This window comes from Psammomys obesus, unplaced genomic scaffold (genome assembly GCF_907164565.1).
Source record: "Psammomys obesus unplaced genomic scaffold, mPsaObe1.curated_primary_1811, whole genome shotgun sequence".
In the NCBI taxonomy this organism is placed as follows: Eukaryota; Metazoa; Chordata; class Mammalia; order Rodentia; family Muridae; genus Psammomys; species Psammomys obesus.
In genome coordinates this window covers 6658485-6676686 of record NW_026592666.1, presented here as the reverse complement: position 1 = coordinate 6676686, position 18202 = coordinate 6658485, and the positions used below count along the sequence as shown (strand labels likewise).

General features: G+C 39.1%; 2 protein-coding genes and 1 pseudogene across 2 annotated transcripts; 2 read left to right on the top strand and 1 right to left on the bottom strand.

Annotated features, from left to right (window-relative positions):
- Positions 1-5980: 5980 nt before the first annotated feature.
- LOC129682574 (keratin-associated protein 13-1-like) lies at positions 5981-6505 on the bottom strand. The gene has a single exon (XM_055615007.1). The coding sequence runs from the start codon at positions 6503-6505 to the stop codon at positions 5981-5983; it is 525 nt and encodes a 174-aa protein (XP_055470982.1).
- Positions 6506-11946: 5441 nt separating this feature from the next.
- On the top strand, positions 11947-12429 carry LOC129682505 (keratin-associated protein 13-1-like). Its single transcript, XM_055614887.1, has one exon. It carries the CDS (start codon positions 11947-11949, stop codon positions 12427-12429), a length of 483 nt encoding a protein of 160 aa, XP_055470862.1.
- Positions 12430-14152: 1723 nt separating this feature from the next.
- Positions 14153-16673, top strand: LOC129682466 (60S ribosomal protein L35a-like; annotated as a pseudogene).
- Positions 16674-18202: the final 1529 nt, after the last annotated feature.

Sequence of the window (18202 nt, the reverse complement as noted above, 5' to 3'; positions counted from 1 at the left end):
ATATATATATATATATATATATATATATATATATATATATATATATACTATGATCCATAACATTAAGACACTCTGTTACTGACACTAAACTGACACTAGGTCAATGAGATAAAACAGAGGGTGCAGATTCAGCCACACAAGTACAACTACCTAAGCTTTTACCAAGCAAAAACACTGAAACCAGGGCAACCTCATCTACAAAAGGTCTCAGGAATCCTGATTCTAAACACAAAGAAAAAGGAAACTCCACCCTTCTTCATCCCCACCCTGCACTTAACTCAGTCCCCAGGGATCGAGGACCTCATCATACGACCTGACACTCTGAAACTTCTGGAAGATAAAGTGGGACATACATTTCAGTGCACAGGAACAGGCTTGGACGTTTTGGATAAGACTTCCATAGTGTAAGAATCCAGTTTAACAATTGGAAAATGAGAAATCATTAAATTCAAATGCTGTTGTTTATTGAAGGATAACTTCAATTGAGTGAAGGCACAGCCTATTGATTGGGATATTTGATTAAGTTCTAGAAAATACAAAGAATTTTTAAAAACTAAGCATCAATAAAAGAACCAACTGAAACTCAGCTGTGGAAGTAAGACTGGTCAATAAAGTAGAAGAGGGAGAGAAGAGAAAAAATGCTAAGGGCCTTTGAAAAAGACATAAAGAATCATATTTTTAGAATTACCTGAATTACACATAATATATGAAAGAGTATGTGACATATATCTATATCTCAAAAACCCAGTAGTAGGCAGAAGAAATTAGAAACTCTTTTTTGTTCAGGGAAGTAGAAGCAACTCCAAAAACTATATTGCTTCTGTATTTGTCCTTGGTGCCTTCCAAGGAGTTAAGTTCCTATTTTCTGCAGACATCTTTCCTGAAAGCCTACTCTGTGATTTCTGGACTTCAGAGTACCAGGAGATGCTACGGAAGTTGCTTAGGGAGGGAGAAAATTAATAGACACACTCAGCTGTGACACCTATAAACTACAGCAATGACCAGCTTGGCAAGTTGCAATTAAAAGGTGCGATGGTGGCGTTCAAATTTTGGTGATAACCACAACAGTCTAATTGGACTTAAGGTCTAGTAAACGACAGGGAAATCCTGGGGTTGGTGAGATCCACTGGTTATGGATCTTAGAGGAGAACCTTACACTACCACTTATTAATCTAACATCATTTCCTAACTTCATTATAAAAACTTACAGTAACCTCCAGGTAAGCGTATCTCTCACACCTCCTGAAAGACTTTCTCATTGCAGCAAACAAAGACCATTACAGAAAACAACAATAAGTCAAAACTTAGAGTATAATTAATTGTCAGGTAACCAGCCTTAATGGATTCATCTCCAATACAACTCTTGCTACTAAGGCTCTGAGATTATCATAGATGAAGGACTAAAAAGATTTCAAAAGACAGAGAAATAGAAATCTGCAATTAAATCCTGTCTCCTTGAATACACAGGAAAGATACACCTGTGATACCTGAACAATAATATTGTCTTAATAGGACCTGAAATGTCACTAATAGACATGCTACTTTGAAAGGGAAAAGTCTTATGTGGCCCAATCTCAGACAAAGAACTACAGGCAAGTAAGGAGGGCTGAAATGGAGAAATAATATTTCCCAGTAATAAAATCCCCAATTATCTATCCACTACTAAGTGGTGAGTCCTGAAATTCTATACATAAAAGCAGCACTAAGTAGAATAAACATGTATTTATATATTTATACACTTATGTAACAATGATAAAGTGAAAAGGGTCACTGCTTGAGTAGGAGTTAAGGGGTTGGAACATGGAATTGGTTAAAGAGAGAGAAGAAAAAATATGCAATTATATTTTAATTAAAATTATATATATTTTAAAGTCTGATAAAAGAAACACAAATGGCTAGGAAACACTTTAAAGGGTGTTCAGGGTGAACTGGAATGATGACTCAGTTATTCATAGTATTTGCTGCTCTCCTAGAGGATCCAGGTTCTATTTCCAGATCCCACTTGACCGCTTACAACTATCTGTATTCAAGTTCCAGGCTCTCAAATAGCCTCTCTTGTCATCTTTAGGCAGTAGACATTCAGGTAGACCACATGCATGGATGCAGGCAAACTTTCATACGTAGACACAACCCAATAAATTATATACCTTATTCATGATGGTGGAATTTTTAATTAAAACCTAATTAGTTTTTTCCCATGGTCTAGCAGACATATGCATTTTCAAAATGCCGTCTTGGAGTCCTTGGAATATTGCATTCCAGTTTTTATTTATAAAATCACCACACACTTTTTCAAAAATCAGATTTTTTCTTATTTTAAAACCTTTTTAACCTTTAATTCCCATGGTACCTGCAATGCCTTTATTTATTTATTTTTTATTAACTTTACATCCTTGCTGTAGCCCCATTCTTCCTCCACTCCCAGTCCCACCCTTGCTCCTTTCCCCTTTTCCCCAGGAAAAAAAAAAAGGGGGGGGGAGGAGCTCTCTTTCCCATCCACCCCAGCTCATCAAGTTTCATCAGTACTGAGCTTTTCCTTTTGCCCTGTGGCATGGCAAGGGAGTCCCATCAGGGGAAAGTAATCAAAAGGCTGGCAAGTGAGTCTGTTTCCTATGCAGTCCCTGCTACCCTTATAGAGGCCCTACATGAGGCCTAAGCTAGCCATGTGCTACATCTTTGTAGGGGGCTTCGGTCCAGTTCCTTCTTGTTCCTTGGTTGATGCTTTAGTCTTAGTAAACCCCTCTAGGCCCTAGTTAGTTGGCTTTATTAGTCTTCTTGTGGAGCTCCTGTTACTTCCAGGTCCTTTTTTTTTTTTTTTTCCTTTTAATTTTCCACAAGGTGCCCTATGTTTGTCTGTGAATCTAAGCATCTGTTTTGAGATGACGGTGGGTAATGTCTCTCAGAGAACAACTCTGGCAGGCTCCTGTCTGCAAGTTTAGCAGAGTATCATTCATAGTATCAGGGTTTGGCACTCTCTGATAGGGTGGGTCTTGGGTTGGGCCAGGCATTGGTTGGGAATTTCCTCAATTTGCTCTTTCTGCTTTATCTTTATCCCCGCACATCTTGTAGGCAACGCAAATTTGAGTTGGAGTTTTTTTGTGTGAGTTCCCTTCCCTCTGCTAGTAGACTAGTCTACTTAAAGGGTGTCCTCTTCAGTCTCTATGGCCAATACTAATCAGGAGTCTCTGCTTGAGTTCCCCTCATATCCTTCCAGGACCCTAGCCTGACTTGTGTCTCCAACTTGTCACAAAGATATCCCCCCCTCCTTAGTTTCTCTATTCTCTACCATCCTTCTGTCCTCCTGCTCTTGCTTTCCTCAGGTCTGCTCTCCAGCCCCTTAACTCTCTGTGCCCTCTCTCTTACCTTGTTCCCTGTCTTTAGTCACTCCCTCTGTCTATTCTATTTTCCTTTCTGAGTGAGATTTATGCTCCTCCATTGATGGTGGGAGTGCAAACTTGTACAACCACTTTGGAAATCAATCTGGTGCATTCTCAGAAAATTGGGAATAGCTTTTCCTCAAGATCCAGCTATACCACTCCTGGGTATATACTCAAAAGATGGTCTACCATACAGCAAGGACACTTACTCAACTATGTTTGGAACAGCTATATTTGTAAGAGCCAGAATCTGGAAACAACCTACATATCCCTCAGCCAAAGAATGGATAAAGAAACAGTTGCACATTTACACAATGGAATACTACTCATCTATTAAAAACAAAGAAATCATAATATTTGCAGGCAAATGTATGGAACTAGAAAAGATAATCCTGGGTGAGGTAACCCAGAAATACGCACATGGTATATAGTCAAGTATAAGTTGATTTTAGCCAAATAGTACAGGATAAGCACACTATGAGGCACAGATCAAAGAAGATAAGTAACATAGAGGTTCCAAGGGGGATGCATAAATCTGCAATGCCTTCATTCTCCAATATTATTCCATATAAATTGCACCCAGGTGTGCTAAAATTCTGCTTTGAGGCTCAGAGTGACAATGACTATAAACTTAAAACTTCCGAGATAAACTGATCTTCTGTTGATTGAAGTTGAGTCAGGAAGGAACATCAAGTGTTCCAACTCCTTATGAACACAGCTCACTGGATTTGCATTGCATCTCTTTGAAGATGTCATGCAGGAATAACATCCCAGTCATGAGAAGTGGGAATACCAGCAGAAACACAATACAGGTAACTGTCCTGAGTGCTGTTTACAATTCCAGTTGTTTCTGTCTGAAAATCCAGTTCTAGAGCAAGATAAAATTTGCCTGTCGAAACTTCACCATATGAATCATATAATATCTTGGTGCTTGCATTTCTAATTCTCAGGTTAATGACTTTAATTTGCAGGCTCAATAGAAATTCATGTACTTCAATCTCAAGCCATTCTTATGGCAGTTTGAAACCTGTTTGCAAATGTCAATAAAAGTCTGTAGTGAAAGCTTTTGTTTCTTTAAAAATTCAGTCATGTTATGTAAAAATGTTTGGTGTTGTAATCCCAAAAGTGGGATGTGGGAATGCTTTTGGTTTACCCACAGCTGATAACAGCCTTGTGATATTTGTCAACTGGGAGCTGCCTTGTGCAGACCGTGGCGGGGAGGGGTGTGAGCTGAAAAACATCCTTGGGATTATAGGAGAGTATAAATAGGATCCTGAAGAAAGAGAAAGGACACTTTGAGATACTCCTAGAGAAAAACACTCTGGAGAACCGTTTGAGGAGGCAGCTGATGATTCATTTCGCTGCAGCTTTCTGTTTGCTTTTTTTCTGTTGGCTGTTTGGCTGGACTGACAATAAAGTCATGACAATGAAGAGTGGAATTGCCTCAAGAAACTAAGTCTGAAGAGGTTTAAATCCCCTGTCCCTAATAACCTTCTTTTTCTCCTACAGAGGTATGGGGATTTGAAAGGAAGTAGAGGCATTTAGGAACCCCAAATAAAGTAGGTTTTAAAACCAAAGCCTACAAATGTATTTTCAGAATGGACTACTCCCCAAAACACATTCATATGTATAAAGCAATGAGTATCACATCCAGACAAATACTCATGGTGATTACTATTTGAGACTTCCAAAAATCCAATTGAAAACACTATGAGCAGAATGGTAATTATTTGAATAATATATTAAGGTGTTACAATGCACAGATCAAATTTATTTAATTAAAAATTTTCATTTTTAGATATGGAAGAAAGAAAAAGTAGTGAAGCTTCTTTTTGAGTTATTATTAGTCCAAAAATCTGCCAAAAGTTAAGGATGAAAGAACTTTTCCAGCGATGGTTGAAAAGGCAATAGTAAAGAGTAAGTGTGGAAATAACAGCAGGACACAGAGACTATATTACAACACGGGAAGATTTAACAGTTGAATCCAAGTTGCTGTGTAACAAGGTTGAAATGTATTAGAAGCTAAGTGTGATGGGTAAAAGAATCTGAACCTATAATTCAAGGAAGTGCATGCACCTATAAACTCCATAATGTGGAGCTCTGAAACCAGATGAGCAGGCTCATCGAAAATTCATGTACTTTAATCTCCGGCAAGTCATACTCTAGTTGAGCCTTGTTGTTTGGGCAAGAATGATGATCTTCATAGAACTGGCAAATGCCAATAACAAAAAGCAGACTAATGTAAAAGTGTATGTCCCTGAATCCAGTCAATCATACTGATCTTATTTCAGTCTTCCAAACCATAAGTGCAAAAATAATCCATGAAGTAATAATAATAAGAACAATATATGAAATATCAGATTGCACAAGTTTATTAGATGAAATTTTTTTTTCATTTTTCAAATGTTCCAGGATAGAAAGCAAATAGCATCTGAATATATCAACAGTACACAGAGTAAAGCATAATTTTGGGTTACCCACTAATCTCAGAATCTGCTGAATTTAGAGAATAAAGGAGCTATTAATAGAAGGATGAAGAAAAATTGGTAAGTTTAAGTAGGAAAAAAAATAGTACAGACATTGACATATGAGAGCATAAAGACTTAACAGCTGAATCCACAGAGGCCTAATCCACAGATTGGTCTGTAACAAGATTGGCAGGAACGGGAAGAGAAGACGCTTGGATAACAATATCTGGACCCAAATCTGAGGGAAGGGAAGCCAGACACTCCACAATTTAGAGATCTGAAGCCACTGGATCCACAGCCCCTGGAGTAGCAGCTTCTAGATCCATAGCCCTGGGAACGGCAGCTGCTGGACCCAAAGCCCAGAGACCCAGCCCATGTGCCCTGGCAGGGACTGCAGGGTGTGCAGCTCCTGGGGTAGTAGCAGGGCATCTGGCAGGGGCTGGACACCACACAGGACCTCTGGCAGCTGGTGGGCTCAAAGCAGGTCTCCTGACAGCCACTGTTGAGAGAGGAGCCCAGCTGGCAGGTGCTGGGAGAGCAGCTGCTGGTGGTGTAGACCAGGTTGCTGGGGTAGGAAGAGCCACAGGAGGAACCTGAGGAGGGCAGGCAGCGCCTAAAGGAGCGGGAGGAGTAGTTTCCAGAGCAGCAGCTGTAGGCCATGTTGAGTGGAGATGTGAGCTCAGCTGGATGTAACAGGGAGAGTCTGAGTTTGAATGTCACCCCGAGGAGAGCTGGGCTTATATACATACCCTCAGTAGAAGGTGTGGTACCCCACACTGTCATTCTTCATTCATTTGTGTGCTTCCTGGTTCACAATCGTGCAGTTGTCTGTGAATAGTTTTCTGAGCAGTGTATCTATGGGTGTTACAATTTTCTTATAGCTTTGTTAGTGAGCTGTCGCTATGTCATAGATGCTATAACAGTTTTGCATTGTTGCTTATTCATTGTGTTCGGGAAAAAAAACCCTCCTTTCCTCTTAGCCATATTTTTTTTGTCTTTGTCCAGGTGTTCCGAAGAATACACTTTTCTTCCGTAGGAGTGATGTGAGGACTTTGCTCTTCTTTTTGTTAATGAATTGGAAGCATCACTTTGGGTTCCTTTTAAAACGTACCTCTTGTCATCATTTCTCCTTTTCTAATATTAGTTTTTGTGATTCCATACCATATATTAAGTACTTTACCTCCACTAACTAGGACAGAGTAGGTGCAAAATAAATTGAGATTAAAGCTAAAATTAGAGGGAAAATGAGCAAAATGAGAAAGAAAAAAAAACAATGATTAAAGCTGTGATGACAGCTAAGAGAGTATTGAAGTAGAGTCATGAGTACAGGACATTTCTGGCCCTTAGGAATTGAGTAAGCCTTTCACATCCTGTGTATCTGCCATGGCCTTAGGTGACACTAGACTCTCATCCAAATTTGTACCAGGATGGGCTAGTCTGATTTAACCCTTTAAGGAACAGAAGGCTCAGTTGACTATTGTCCTCCGTATTGTGGTTTCTGTAGAAATTTGGTTTGCATGAACTGATCCCAAGTAGTGACTGAGTCTAGGGGATAGTATTTCTACACGACTCAGATGGTCAGCTGGAATACAGGGTGGAGCTCACGGGACCTCAGCATATCAGCAAAGGCTGTGTAGCTCTTGGGAACTGTTCTTTTTGATGAACCCACTTTTTTCTTTTTGAATTTTATTTTTTTTCTTATCAGTTACATTTTATTAACTCTGTATCCCAGCCGTGTCCCGATCCTTCATTTCCTCCCAGTCCCTCCCTCCCTCCCTCATCTCCACCATGCCCCTTGCCAAGTCCACTTGGCAAGGATAGGGGGGACCTCCTCCCCATTCATCTGATCCTGTTTTATCAGGTATCTTCAGGACTGGCTGCAAAGCTCTCCTCTGTGGCCTAACAGGACTGCTCCTCCCTTGGGGGGTGGGGAGGCCAAAAAGCCAGTCATTGAGTTCCTGTTAGAAATAGTCCTTGTTCCCCTCACTGTGGGAAACCAATTGGTTAGTGAGCTACCACAGGCTACATCTGAGCAGAGGTTCTAGGTTACATTCATACATGGTCCTTGGTTGCATGTCAGTCTCAGAAAAGACCCTGTGCCCAGATATATTTGGTCCTCCCACTTTTAAGGGGGATTTTGGAGAAGAAAAACAAATTCAAGGATGCTCAACATATCTAATCATACACAGCATTGAAAATTAAAATAATTTTGGTACATATCAGAGAATTCTGATGTACGTTTTGTCTTCAATATATCATGCAAGGTTGAGAGAAGAAATTATTTCAATTGTTTTGCTTATTTATTAAAGTTCAGGGTTTTATTTTGGGAGCTGTGTTCAGACTAAATCTAAATAATATGTATTAAGTGTATATTCAATGTTATTAGACAGCCAAGCGTACTTCCAGGAGTAAAAATAATATAACAAGACTGGTTTAAAATTATTGCTTATTATTAGCAGGTGAAGAAATGTGTTGTGTATCAATTTCATGCATACATTTTATTTGTTTTAAGTCATGTCCATTATGAAAACAAAATGTTTCATATACCAAAGCCTAAAGAATAACCTAAAGTCTGAATATAAATATTCAAATAGTAAATTATGAGCCAGTGAAATGGAGACTTTTAAATGATGATAGAACAGAGATGGAAGCAGTGATTGACAAGCTATGGAAAACCTTGGTTTCCAAAATACCTTGAAATACACAGGTTTTTCAAATTTACCTTTTTCCATGTTAAGTGTTGGAATAGTGCCCATTTGGCTGGACAATATCAAGTAATGTGCTCATCACAATCACAAATGAACTTCCTCAAAGAATTCTCAATCTATTTTCAAGATGAGTGACCTTTGTCATCACTGTCACAACAATCGTAAAGCTTTGAAAAGCTTTATTAGAATTCCTCTGACCAGATTATGCAATCAAATTGTTGGATTCATGTTTTTGAAAAAATTACAACCCAGATGTCCCTCAACTGAGGAATGGACACAGAAATTGTGGTACATATACACAATGGAATGTTACTCTGCAATAAAAAAAAAAAAAACCAAGGAAATCATGAAATTTGCAGGTAAATGGTGGGAACTGGAAAAGATCATCCTGAGGGAGGTATCCCAGAAGGAGAAAGACACACAGGATACATAATGCACTCATTAGTGGATATTAGACATATAATATAGGATAAACATACTAAAATCTGTACATCTAAGGAAAGTAATCAAGAAAGAGGACTCTGGATAAGATGCTCAACCTCCATTTAGAAAGGCAAAGAGGATGGACATCAAAAGAGGGAAAAAAAACAGGGAACAGGACAAGAGTCTACCAGAGAGGGCCTCTGAAAGGCTCTACCCTGCAGGGGACCAAAGCAGATGCTGAGACTTATGGCCAACCTTTGGGCAGAGTGCAGGGAATCTTATGGAAGAAGTGGGAAATAGTAAGACCTGGAGAGGACAGGAGCTCCATAAGGAGAACAACAAAACAAAACAAAAAATCTGGACACAGGGGTCTTTTCTGAGACTGATACTCCAACCAAGAACCATTCATGGATATAACTTAGAACCCCTGCACATATGTAGCAAATGACATTTCAGTGTCCAAGTAGGTTCCATAGTAATGGGAACAGGGACTGTCTTTGACATGAACTGATTGGCCTGCTCTTTGATCACTTCCCCCTGAGTGGGGAGCAGCCTTACCAGGGCACAAAGGAAGACAATGCAGCCACTCCTGGTGAGACCTGATAGACTTGGTTCAGAAGGAAGGGGAGGAGGACCTCCCCATCAGTGGACTGGGTGAGGGGCATGGGTAGAGAAGGAGAAGGAAGGGAGGGGGGAGGGAGGGAGCTGCAGGGGGGACACAAAGTGAATAAATTGTAATTAATAAAAATAAAAAACAAAAACTTACTATGTCTAATATAAAATAGATTGTTATCTTATAGTAAGTAATACTGCTTTCACATACAATGGTGTGTTATTTGCTTTGACTTTAGTTCGTTTCATTTTTTTCTATAAGCAGAGGTGAAAAAATAACTCCATAATATTGATGTGGGTGAAAATGATATAAAACAATTGCTTTGCTATGCATTAGATAGATGCATCAACACATTATCTCACCTAGTAAGATTAAGTGATAATTTAAAAAGCATCAACATTTCAATTTTGCTCTCATGAATTGTAACTGTTATGTGAGAAGGACAGGATTAATCTTAGCAGAAAGTAGATGTAGCTAGATAAAAGCTCCAAATGAAACTTTTTTAATCATTTCATTTGTTTTTTTTTTTTAAGTGGACTTAGAGGGAGGAGGAGATGATGGAGGGAGAGATTGGGAAGGAATGAGGGAGGGGGCTACAGCTGGGATACAAAGAAAATAAACTGTAATTAATATAAAAAATTAAAATAAATTAAAAAATTATTTATTTATATTAAAATCTTGCATATAGTATATTTTGATAATTTTTCTTATTCGCACATCTACTAGCAGATACTCACCCAGTCTCTCTCTCTGTCTCTCTCCATCTCAATATGTAAACAAAATATAAAGTATATATGCGAGAGAATGTATGATAAAAAAATCTTCATCAATCACACACTACATGACCACTCATCTTATTTTCTATTATCTATCAACAGGTTTCATTTATTTATTTAGTTAGTTTATTTAACATATATTTTTTAAACATTTTTATTAATTACACTTTATTTACTTTGTATCCCTCCTGTAGTTCCTCCCTCCTCCCCTCCCAATCCTTCCCTTCCTCCCCCTTCTCCATGCATGCCCCTCCCCAAGTCCACTGATAGGGGAGGTCTTCTTTTCCTTCCTTCTGATCTTAGTCTATCAGGTTTCTTCAGAAGTGGCTGTACTGTCTTCTTCTGTGGCCTGGTAAGGCTGTTCCCCCCTCAAGGGGAGGGGATCAAAGAGCAGGCCAATCAGATTATGTCAGAGGCAGTCCCTCTTCCCATTACTATGGAACCCACTTGGACACTGAACTGCCATGGGCTACATCTGTGCAGGGGTTCTAGGTTATCTCCATGCAAGGTCCTTGGTTGGCATATCAGTCTCAGAAAAGACCCCTGTGCCCGAATTTTTTGGTTCTGTTGCTCTCTCCTTGTGGAGCTCCTGTCCTCTCCAGGTCTTTCTATTTCCCCTTTCTTTCATAAGATCCCCTGCACTCTGCCCAAGGTTTGGTTATGAGTTTCAGCATCTGCTTTAATACCCTGCAAGGCAGAGTCTTTCAGAGGCCCTCCTTGCTAGGCTCCTGTCTTCTCTCCTGTTTTTTCCTTCTTCCAAAGTCCATCCCGTTTGCATTCTGAGTGAGGACTGATCATCTTACCCAGGGTCCTCCTCCTTTCTTAGCTTCTTCAGGTGCACAGATTTTAGTATGTTTGTTCTATATTATAGGTCTAGTATCCACTTATAAGTGAGTATATACCATGTGTGTCTTTCTCCTTCTGGGATACCTCACTCTGGATGATCTTTTCTAGATCCCACCATTTGCCTGCAAATGTTCATGATTTTCTTATTTTTAATTTGTTATCTTGCTACTAGAGTTATCCACATAGAAAATGTTATGCTACCCACATAGAATATTGGAAAATGAGAAGGATGGGAATAAGTAAGGTCTGTTTTCAGTAGGTTGTCTAAGAAACACAAAGTAATAATTCCCATTCATTAACAAGAAGAACAGTAAATTGCTCTCATGCTACACACCATAAAGAAAATTATTTTCCTCAAAACAGCATATGACAAAACACATAAAATTTATGTCAAGAGGAAAGGGTGGATTTTTTTTTGGGGGGGGGCACATGATAGAAATGCGTTACTGTAAAACTTTCATGTCATGTCTGGCATAGGATTAGCTCATCAAGTTTTACTTCAATAAAGTGACAACACCCATAAACATGGTGAGCAGAGTACTATTCAAATGCAGCTGCAATTACAGAGATTACTGAGTTTCACATTTGTAAGCCAGGAAGCACATAAATATGTCAGGGTGGCTGTGTTGGGTACCACACCTGCTTCTGAGAGTATATAAACCCAACTCTACACAAGTTGCATTCAAACTCAGACTCTCTCTGTTACATCCAGTTGAGTTCACATCTCCACTCAACATGACCTCCAGCTGCTGCTCTGGAAACTACTCCTCCCGCTCCTTTAGGCGCTGCCTGCCCTCCTCAGGATCCTCCTGTGGCTCTTCCTACCCCAGCAACCTGGTCTACACCACCACCAGCTGCTCTCCCAGCACCTGCCAGCTGGGCTCCTCTCTCAGCAGTGGCTGTCAGGAGACCTGTTTTGAGCCCACCAACTTCCAAAGGTCCTGTGTGGTGTCCAGCCCCTGCCAGATGCCCTGCTCCTACCCCAGGAGCTGCACACCCTGCATTCCCTGCCAGGGGACATATGCTGGGTCTCTGGGCTTTGGGTCCAGCAGCTGCCATTCCCTGGGCTATGGATCTAGAAGTTGCTACTTCGGGGGCTGTAGATCCAGTGGCTTCAGATCTCTGGGTTGTGATTCTAGACTCTACTACCCAGCATACTTAGCTTCTACAACATTTCAACCTTCTTGTTATAGATCCATCTGTGGTAGTGGCTTCTAGGAATTCAACTTTTAAATCTTTATATTCTTACAATAACAAAATCAAATTATGTCATGTAGACAATATTTAATTCTCATCTTTTTATTTCCACTAACACCCTTTTTTCATCCACAACTTCCAGGTGTGTAATCCCTTAGTATGCCTCAAATTTTATGATATTTAAATATATGCTATTTATTGTTTGTTCAAACCTACTTGAATAATGAAATTTTAATTCAATAAATCTGGGAAATATGAAGCATTATTAGGTTGCCTTTATGTTTGCATTTATGGATGGGGTGATGCAATTAAATATCAATACCTTTGTCCAATTTGATTTTGAGAGAAAATAATTATTTTTGGCATGTTCATTTTTTTTGTACTAGTGAATCATTGGAATAGTGTAGTATGAGTTGCAAAAATGTTCACAAAAGTGAGAGGGCCTAAGATGGAAGGATATAGCTTATTTTTCCATCCAGGGTGTGATAGATATACTTTATAGCATTGTGCATATTTTTTGAGATAAAGATTATTTAAGTCTAATATGTGAATATGAATTTCCAATCAAAAGAGAAATCTACTTTGAAAGACTCTCAAGAGATACACTAAAATGCTGGTATCTCTGACACCCAAAATTTAGGCACCATTCCTGACAATCTTCTCAAAACATTTGAAAGGAGAATGATAATTACCTCATGAAGCAATAACTGGGTTTTGGAATTGGGACGACTTCCTGATGATTTTCCCACTCAGCTTCAGCCTACCTAGGAATGATGCTGAACAGTTTGTATTCATTTGCACTGCACTGATGGTCAAAATCTAAGATTCCAGCATAGTTTGCTTTAAAAAGAACCAGGAAAAGGAAGCTGGTCCAAAGAGTAGTCCATTAGTACATCTACTTAGTCCAGAGAGGTGTTATTGTCTCATGGGACACCTCAGAATCGATCAGGAGCAGGAGCACATAGGCATCAATTTTGGAACAGCTGAAGTCATGGCCCCAAAGAAGATGTCAAGCAGATGCTGAGACTTATGGCCAAACTTTGGCAGAATGCAGGGCATCTTATTAAAGAAGTGGGAAATAGCAAGATCTGGAGAGGACAGGAGCTCCACAAGACAGGAGTTCCACAAGGAGAGTAACAAAACCAAAATATCTGAGTACAGGTTTCTTCCCTGAGACTGAGGGAAGGGCCAAGGACCATTCATGGAGATAATCTATAACCCCTGCACAGAAGTAGCCCATGACAGTTCAGTCTCCAAGTAGGTTCCATAGTAATGGGAACAGGGACTATCTCTGATATGAACTGATTGGCCTGGTTTTTGATCATCTCCCCCTGAGTGGGGGAGCAGCCTTACCAGGGCACAAAGGAAGACAGTGCAGCCACTCCTGATGAGACCTAACAGACTAGGATCAAAAGGAAGGAAAAGAAGCCCTCCCCTATCAGTGGACTTGGGAAGGAGAATACTTGAAGAAGAAAGGGAGGGTTTGGGAGGGGAAGAGGGAGGGAAGTAGAGAGGGGGATGCAAAGTAAATAAAGTATAATTAATAAAAAAATAAAAAAAATCATCAAGATCTGGTAGGGAAACCCCCAGTGTTTCTCCACCCATTAAAGTACAGGTTTGGATGATGAAAAAAAAAAGTGTCAGGGCTGAGCCACACAGTAGAAACTGTGGTCTGAGGGGTAATGTGAAGCAACTCAGACTTCCTGAGTTCCAGTTCAGTAGTGAGGAAGGAGGAGAAGTGATGATGAGTGATAGCTGCTCAAATGTCATTCATGTCTGGAAAGCCATAGTGGAGGTGACAAAAGAGAGTGGCTGCCTGTGGAGCTCACCCACCCAACACATCATTATTTTGGTGGTGACATTTGTTTGTAAATTTGGTAGGATTCATTTCTTGAATTTAGGTTCATCTCTGTGCAGTGTGTGTGTGTGTGTGTGTGTGTGCATGTACCTTATAATAGTAATGTCCTCCTATTTGTTTAATGAATATTGTGGTGTTCAAATCTTCTAAAATATTTTGGTTGAAAGATGATTTTATCAGATATTAGTTAATCTAAAACTACATAGTTTCTAGGCCCATATATTTAAAATATTGGTTTTCATCCTTTTACCCAAAGACAGTGTTTAATGCTAATGGCAGCATGCATTCCCTATGGACAGAAAAGTGACAGGTTTTGGGTTTATAGCCCAATTGCTTAGTTAGCAAGGTTTTTACTTGAAAATGTGAAATCATTTACTTATATCTCAGAAGTTTATAAATTATCATTTTGTTGTTTATAGAGGACTCTATTCTTATGATTTACTGATTTGGTATTTTTTACTAACTGCCCGTGTCCCTTTGAGTGTGTTTAATCCTTCTCCTCAGTCCAAATAATTCCTTCAAATATGCTCTGTATCACAGGCTTGGGGATTATAAATTATTTATTCTGTTTCTACTGTAGACAACTCACATGTTTCTGTTAATTAAATAGATGGTGTTTCTGGGTATAATATGAGTTGGCAGTTCTATTGTTTTAGAGATATAATTTGAATTGCATCTTTCTAAGAACTCATAACCTTAAAGGTTTATATCCAATAATAATGCACCATTTCAATGAGCCTGTCTTTGTCTCTTTTAGATTTCAGTACAGTTTCATTTTTTCTCTGTGGTTTTGGTGTCTTCCCTATATCTCATGGTATTTCTCTGCCCATCCTGTAAGTGTAATCATTTATAGGGCTCTTGTAGATATATAGGCATCTCTTTATTTATGTTTAAAGAGATTTCTGTTAGATTCTCCTTCTTCTATGAATATAATTTGAAAGTATGTCCCACCATCTTTTTCCAGACCTCTTCCATGCTCCACTAATATTCCATTTAAAATATTATCATTGCAGTTTTCTGGGTGTCCAGTTCCTACTGTTTTTCACTGGGCACTATCATTATATTTTTCTCATAATCTATTCTTTTAAGGAGACTTTCCACAGAGGTTTTTGGGTAACTTATTTAATTTTTGTTTCCAACATCTTTTCAGCATAGGTTTTCTTTAGCAGTTCTGTTTCTTTAACCAAATCTGTTTTCCTGATTTGAATTAGAGTACTCATTTCACTCAGGTATCTGCTTTTGTTCTTCTTTTGTATATCTATATCTTTGTTCAGTTGTTTGAGAAACGTAAAAATCACTAATCTGAATTATTTGTCTGGAATTTTTTCTAGGTCTTTTTCATTAGAATATTGACAATAATGTGTTGCCTTTGCTTCTACACTGGGACTTTAGCATCTAGCACATTTTGTTGGATATGCTTACTTTCAAAAACAACAAAAATTATTCTTCATGGAAAACTCTACTAGGTACGCACTAGCTCAACAAATAAAGGAAAACTGAGATAATGTTTACTCATTTCCTTTAATCATAATAGAGTAAATTAGCTAGTTATCAGTGATCATGGAAACCAGAAAAAGCATACAAACTTATGGAGCATATACAATATACTACTAAATGATAATTGTGACACTAAAGAAATGAACATGAGAAAAAAAAATTACTGGAGTCACGTTGAAATGAAATCACAACATGCCAGTATTTTGGGTCATAAAACAGTCTTACTGCTCTTCCCGCCATTTTGGCGCCTGTGGAGGCCTCCTGGAAACAGGACTTCTAAGCAGCAGATGTGTCCGGAAGGCTGTGGTGCAAGGCCATCTTTGCTGGCTACAAGCGAGGTCTCCAGAACCAAAGAGAGCATACCTCTCTTCTTAAAATTGAAAGTGTTAAAGAGCAGGCCAATTAGTTCATGTCAGAGACAATTACCTCCCCCTGAAGGGGAAGCAACATTACCAGGCCACAGAAGAAGACAATGCAGCCACTCCTGATGAGACCTAATTGACTAGGATCGGAAGGAAGGAAAAGAAGACCTCCCCTATCAGTGGACTTGGGGAGGGGCATGCATGCAGAGGGTGGAGGAAGGGAGGGATTGGGACTGGAGGAGGGAGGGAACCACAGGGGGGATACAGAGTGAATAAAGTGTAATTAATAAAGAATTAATTAAAAAAATTAAAAAAAATTGAAAGTGTTTATGCTCAAGATGAAACGGAATTCTAGGCAAGAGATGTGCTTTGTGGATAAAGCAAAGTGACTCCAGGAGGCCACGCAAACAAAACCAGAGTGATCTGGGGGAAAAGTAACTGGGGCCTATGGGAACAGTGGCATGGTTCGTGCCAAATTCCGAGGCAGCCTTCCTTCGAAGGCCACTGGACACAGAATCCATGTGATGCTGTTCCCTTCCTGGATTTAAACTAATGAAAAGTAAATACATAAAAGTGGATTTGAAGGGGGAGTTTGTATGATGTGGAAAGGATAGGAGCTCCACAAGGACCAAATATATCTGGGCACAGGTGTCTTTTCTGAGACTCACACTCAACCAAGGACCATGTATGGATATAACCTAGAACCTCTGCGTGGATGAAGCCCGTGGTAGCTCAGTAGACAACTGGTTTCCCATAGTAAGGGGAACAGGGACTATTTCTGACAGGAACTCAATGGCAGGCTCTTTGACCTCCCCCCCCCCAAGGGAGGAGCAGTTCTGCTAGGCCACAGAGAAGGACTTTGTAGCCAGTTCTGAAGATACCTGATAAAAGAGGATCAGATGAAACGGGAGGAGGTCCTCCACAATCAGTGGACTTGGAAAGGGGCAGGGAGGAGATGAGGGAGGGAGGGTTTGGGAGGGAATGAGGGAGCAGATACAGCTGGGATACAGTTAATAAAATGTAACTAATAATTAAAAAAATTAAAAAAGTGGATTTGTAAAAAGTATATATATCTACATCAAAATTTTGAACAATTGAAAATCAATGACTTAAAAATGCACTCTACAGCTTAAGAAATAAAAAGAATAAATTTAAATAGAATAGACTGAAAGACATTTGAAAGCAGAAAAAAATTGCTTAGAAACAACAAAAAAGAACCACAATTAAATAGTGCTTTGATAAGCTGTAGAAAAATGAAAAATTATTAGCTACTCTAAGCAAAAAAAAAAAAAAATAGAAGACATGAAAAATACAGTAAAAAAGAAAAACAACAGGATAAGCATACTAAAATCTAGACACCTAAGAAGAATAAAATATGTTTTACTTACATACTTACAAAGACAAAGAGCAATCATAAAATACCAAAAATAATGAAACACACTGACTATGGACTATGGAATCCCATGCCATTAGCAAAAAAAAAAATAATAATAATAACTGAAGATAAAGGCACAGATTTCATCTTACACCCATCAGAATTGCTAAGATCAAAAACTCAAGCAACAATGTATGCTGGAGATGATGTGGACAAAGGGGTACCCACTTCCATCGCTAGTGGGAATGTAAACTTGTACAACCACTTTGGAAATCAATCTGGCACTTTCTCAGACACTTAGGAATGACCCTTCCTCAAGATCTAGCTATACCACTCCTAGGCATATAGCCAAAAGATGCTCAAGTATACAACAAGGACATTTGCTCAACTATGTTCATAGTAGCTGTCTTCGTAAGAACCAGAACATGGAAACGACCCAGGTGTCTCTCAACTGAGGAATGGATACAGAAATTGTGGTACATATTCATAATGGAATACTACTCAGCAATTAAAAACAAGGAAATCAGAAATTTGCAAGCAAATGGGGGGATCTAGAAAAGATTATCCTGAGTGAGTATATCCCACATGGCATATACTCACTAAGAAGTGGATACTAGAACTATAATATAGGATAAACCTGCTAAAATCTGTGCACCTGACGAAGGAAAGCAAGACGAAGGACCCAGGGTAAGACGATCAATC

Excerpts from the sequence above, each read along its gene's own strand:
- LOC129682574 (XM_055615007.1), bottom strand. The coding sequence starts at position 6,505 with ATGGCCTACAGCTGCTGCTCTGGAAACTACTCCTCCCGCTCCTTTAGG.
- LOC129682505 (XM_055614887.1), top strand. The coding sequence starts at position 11,947 with ATGACCTCCAGCTGCTGCTCTGGAAACTACTCCTCCCGCTCCTTTAGG.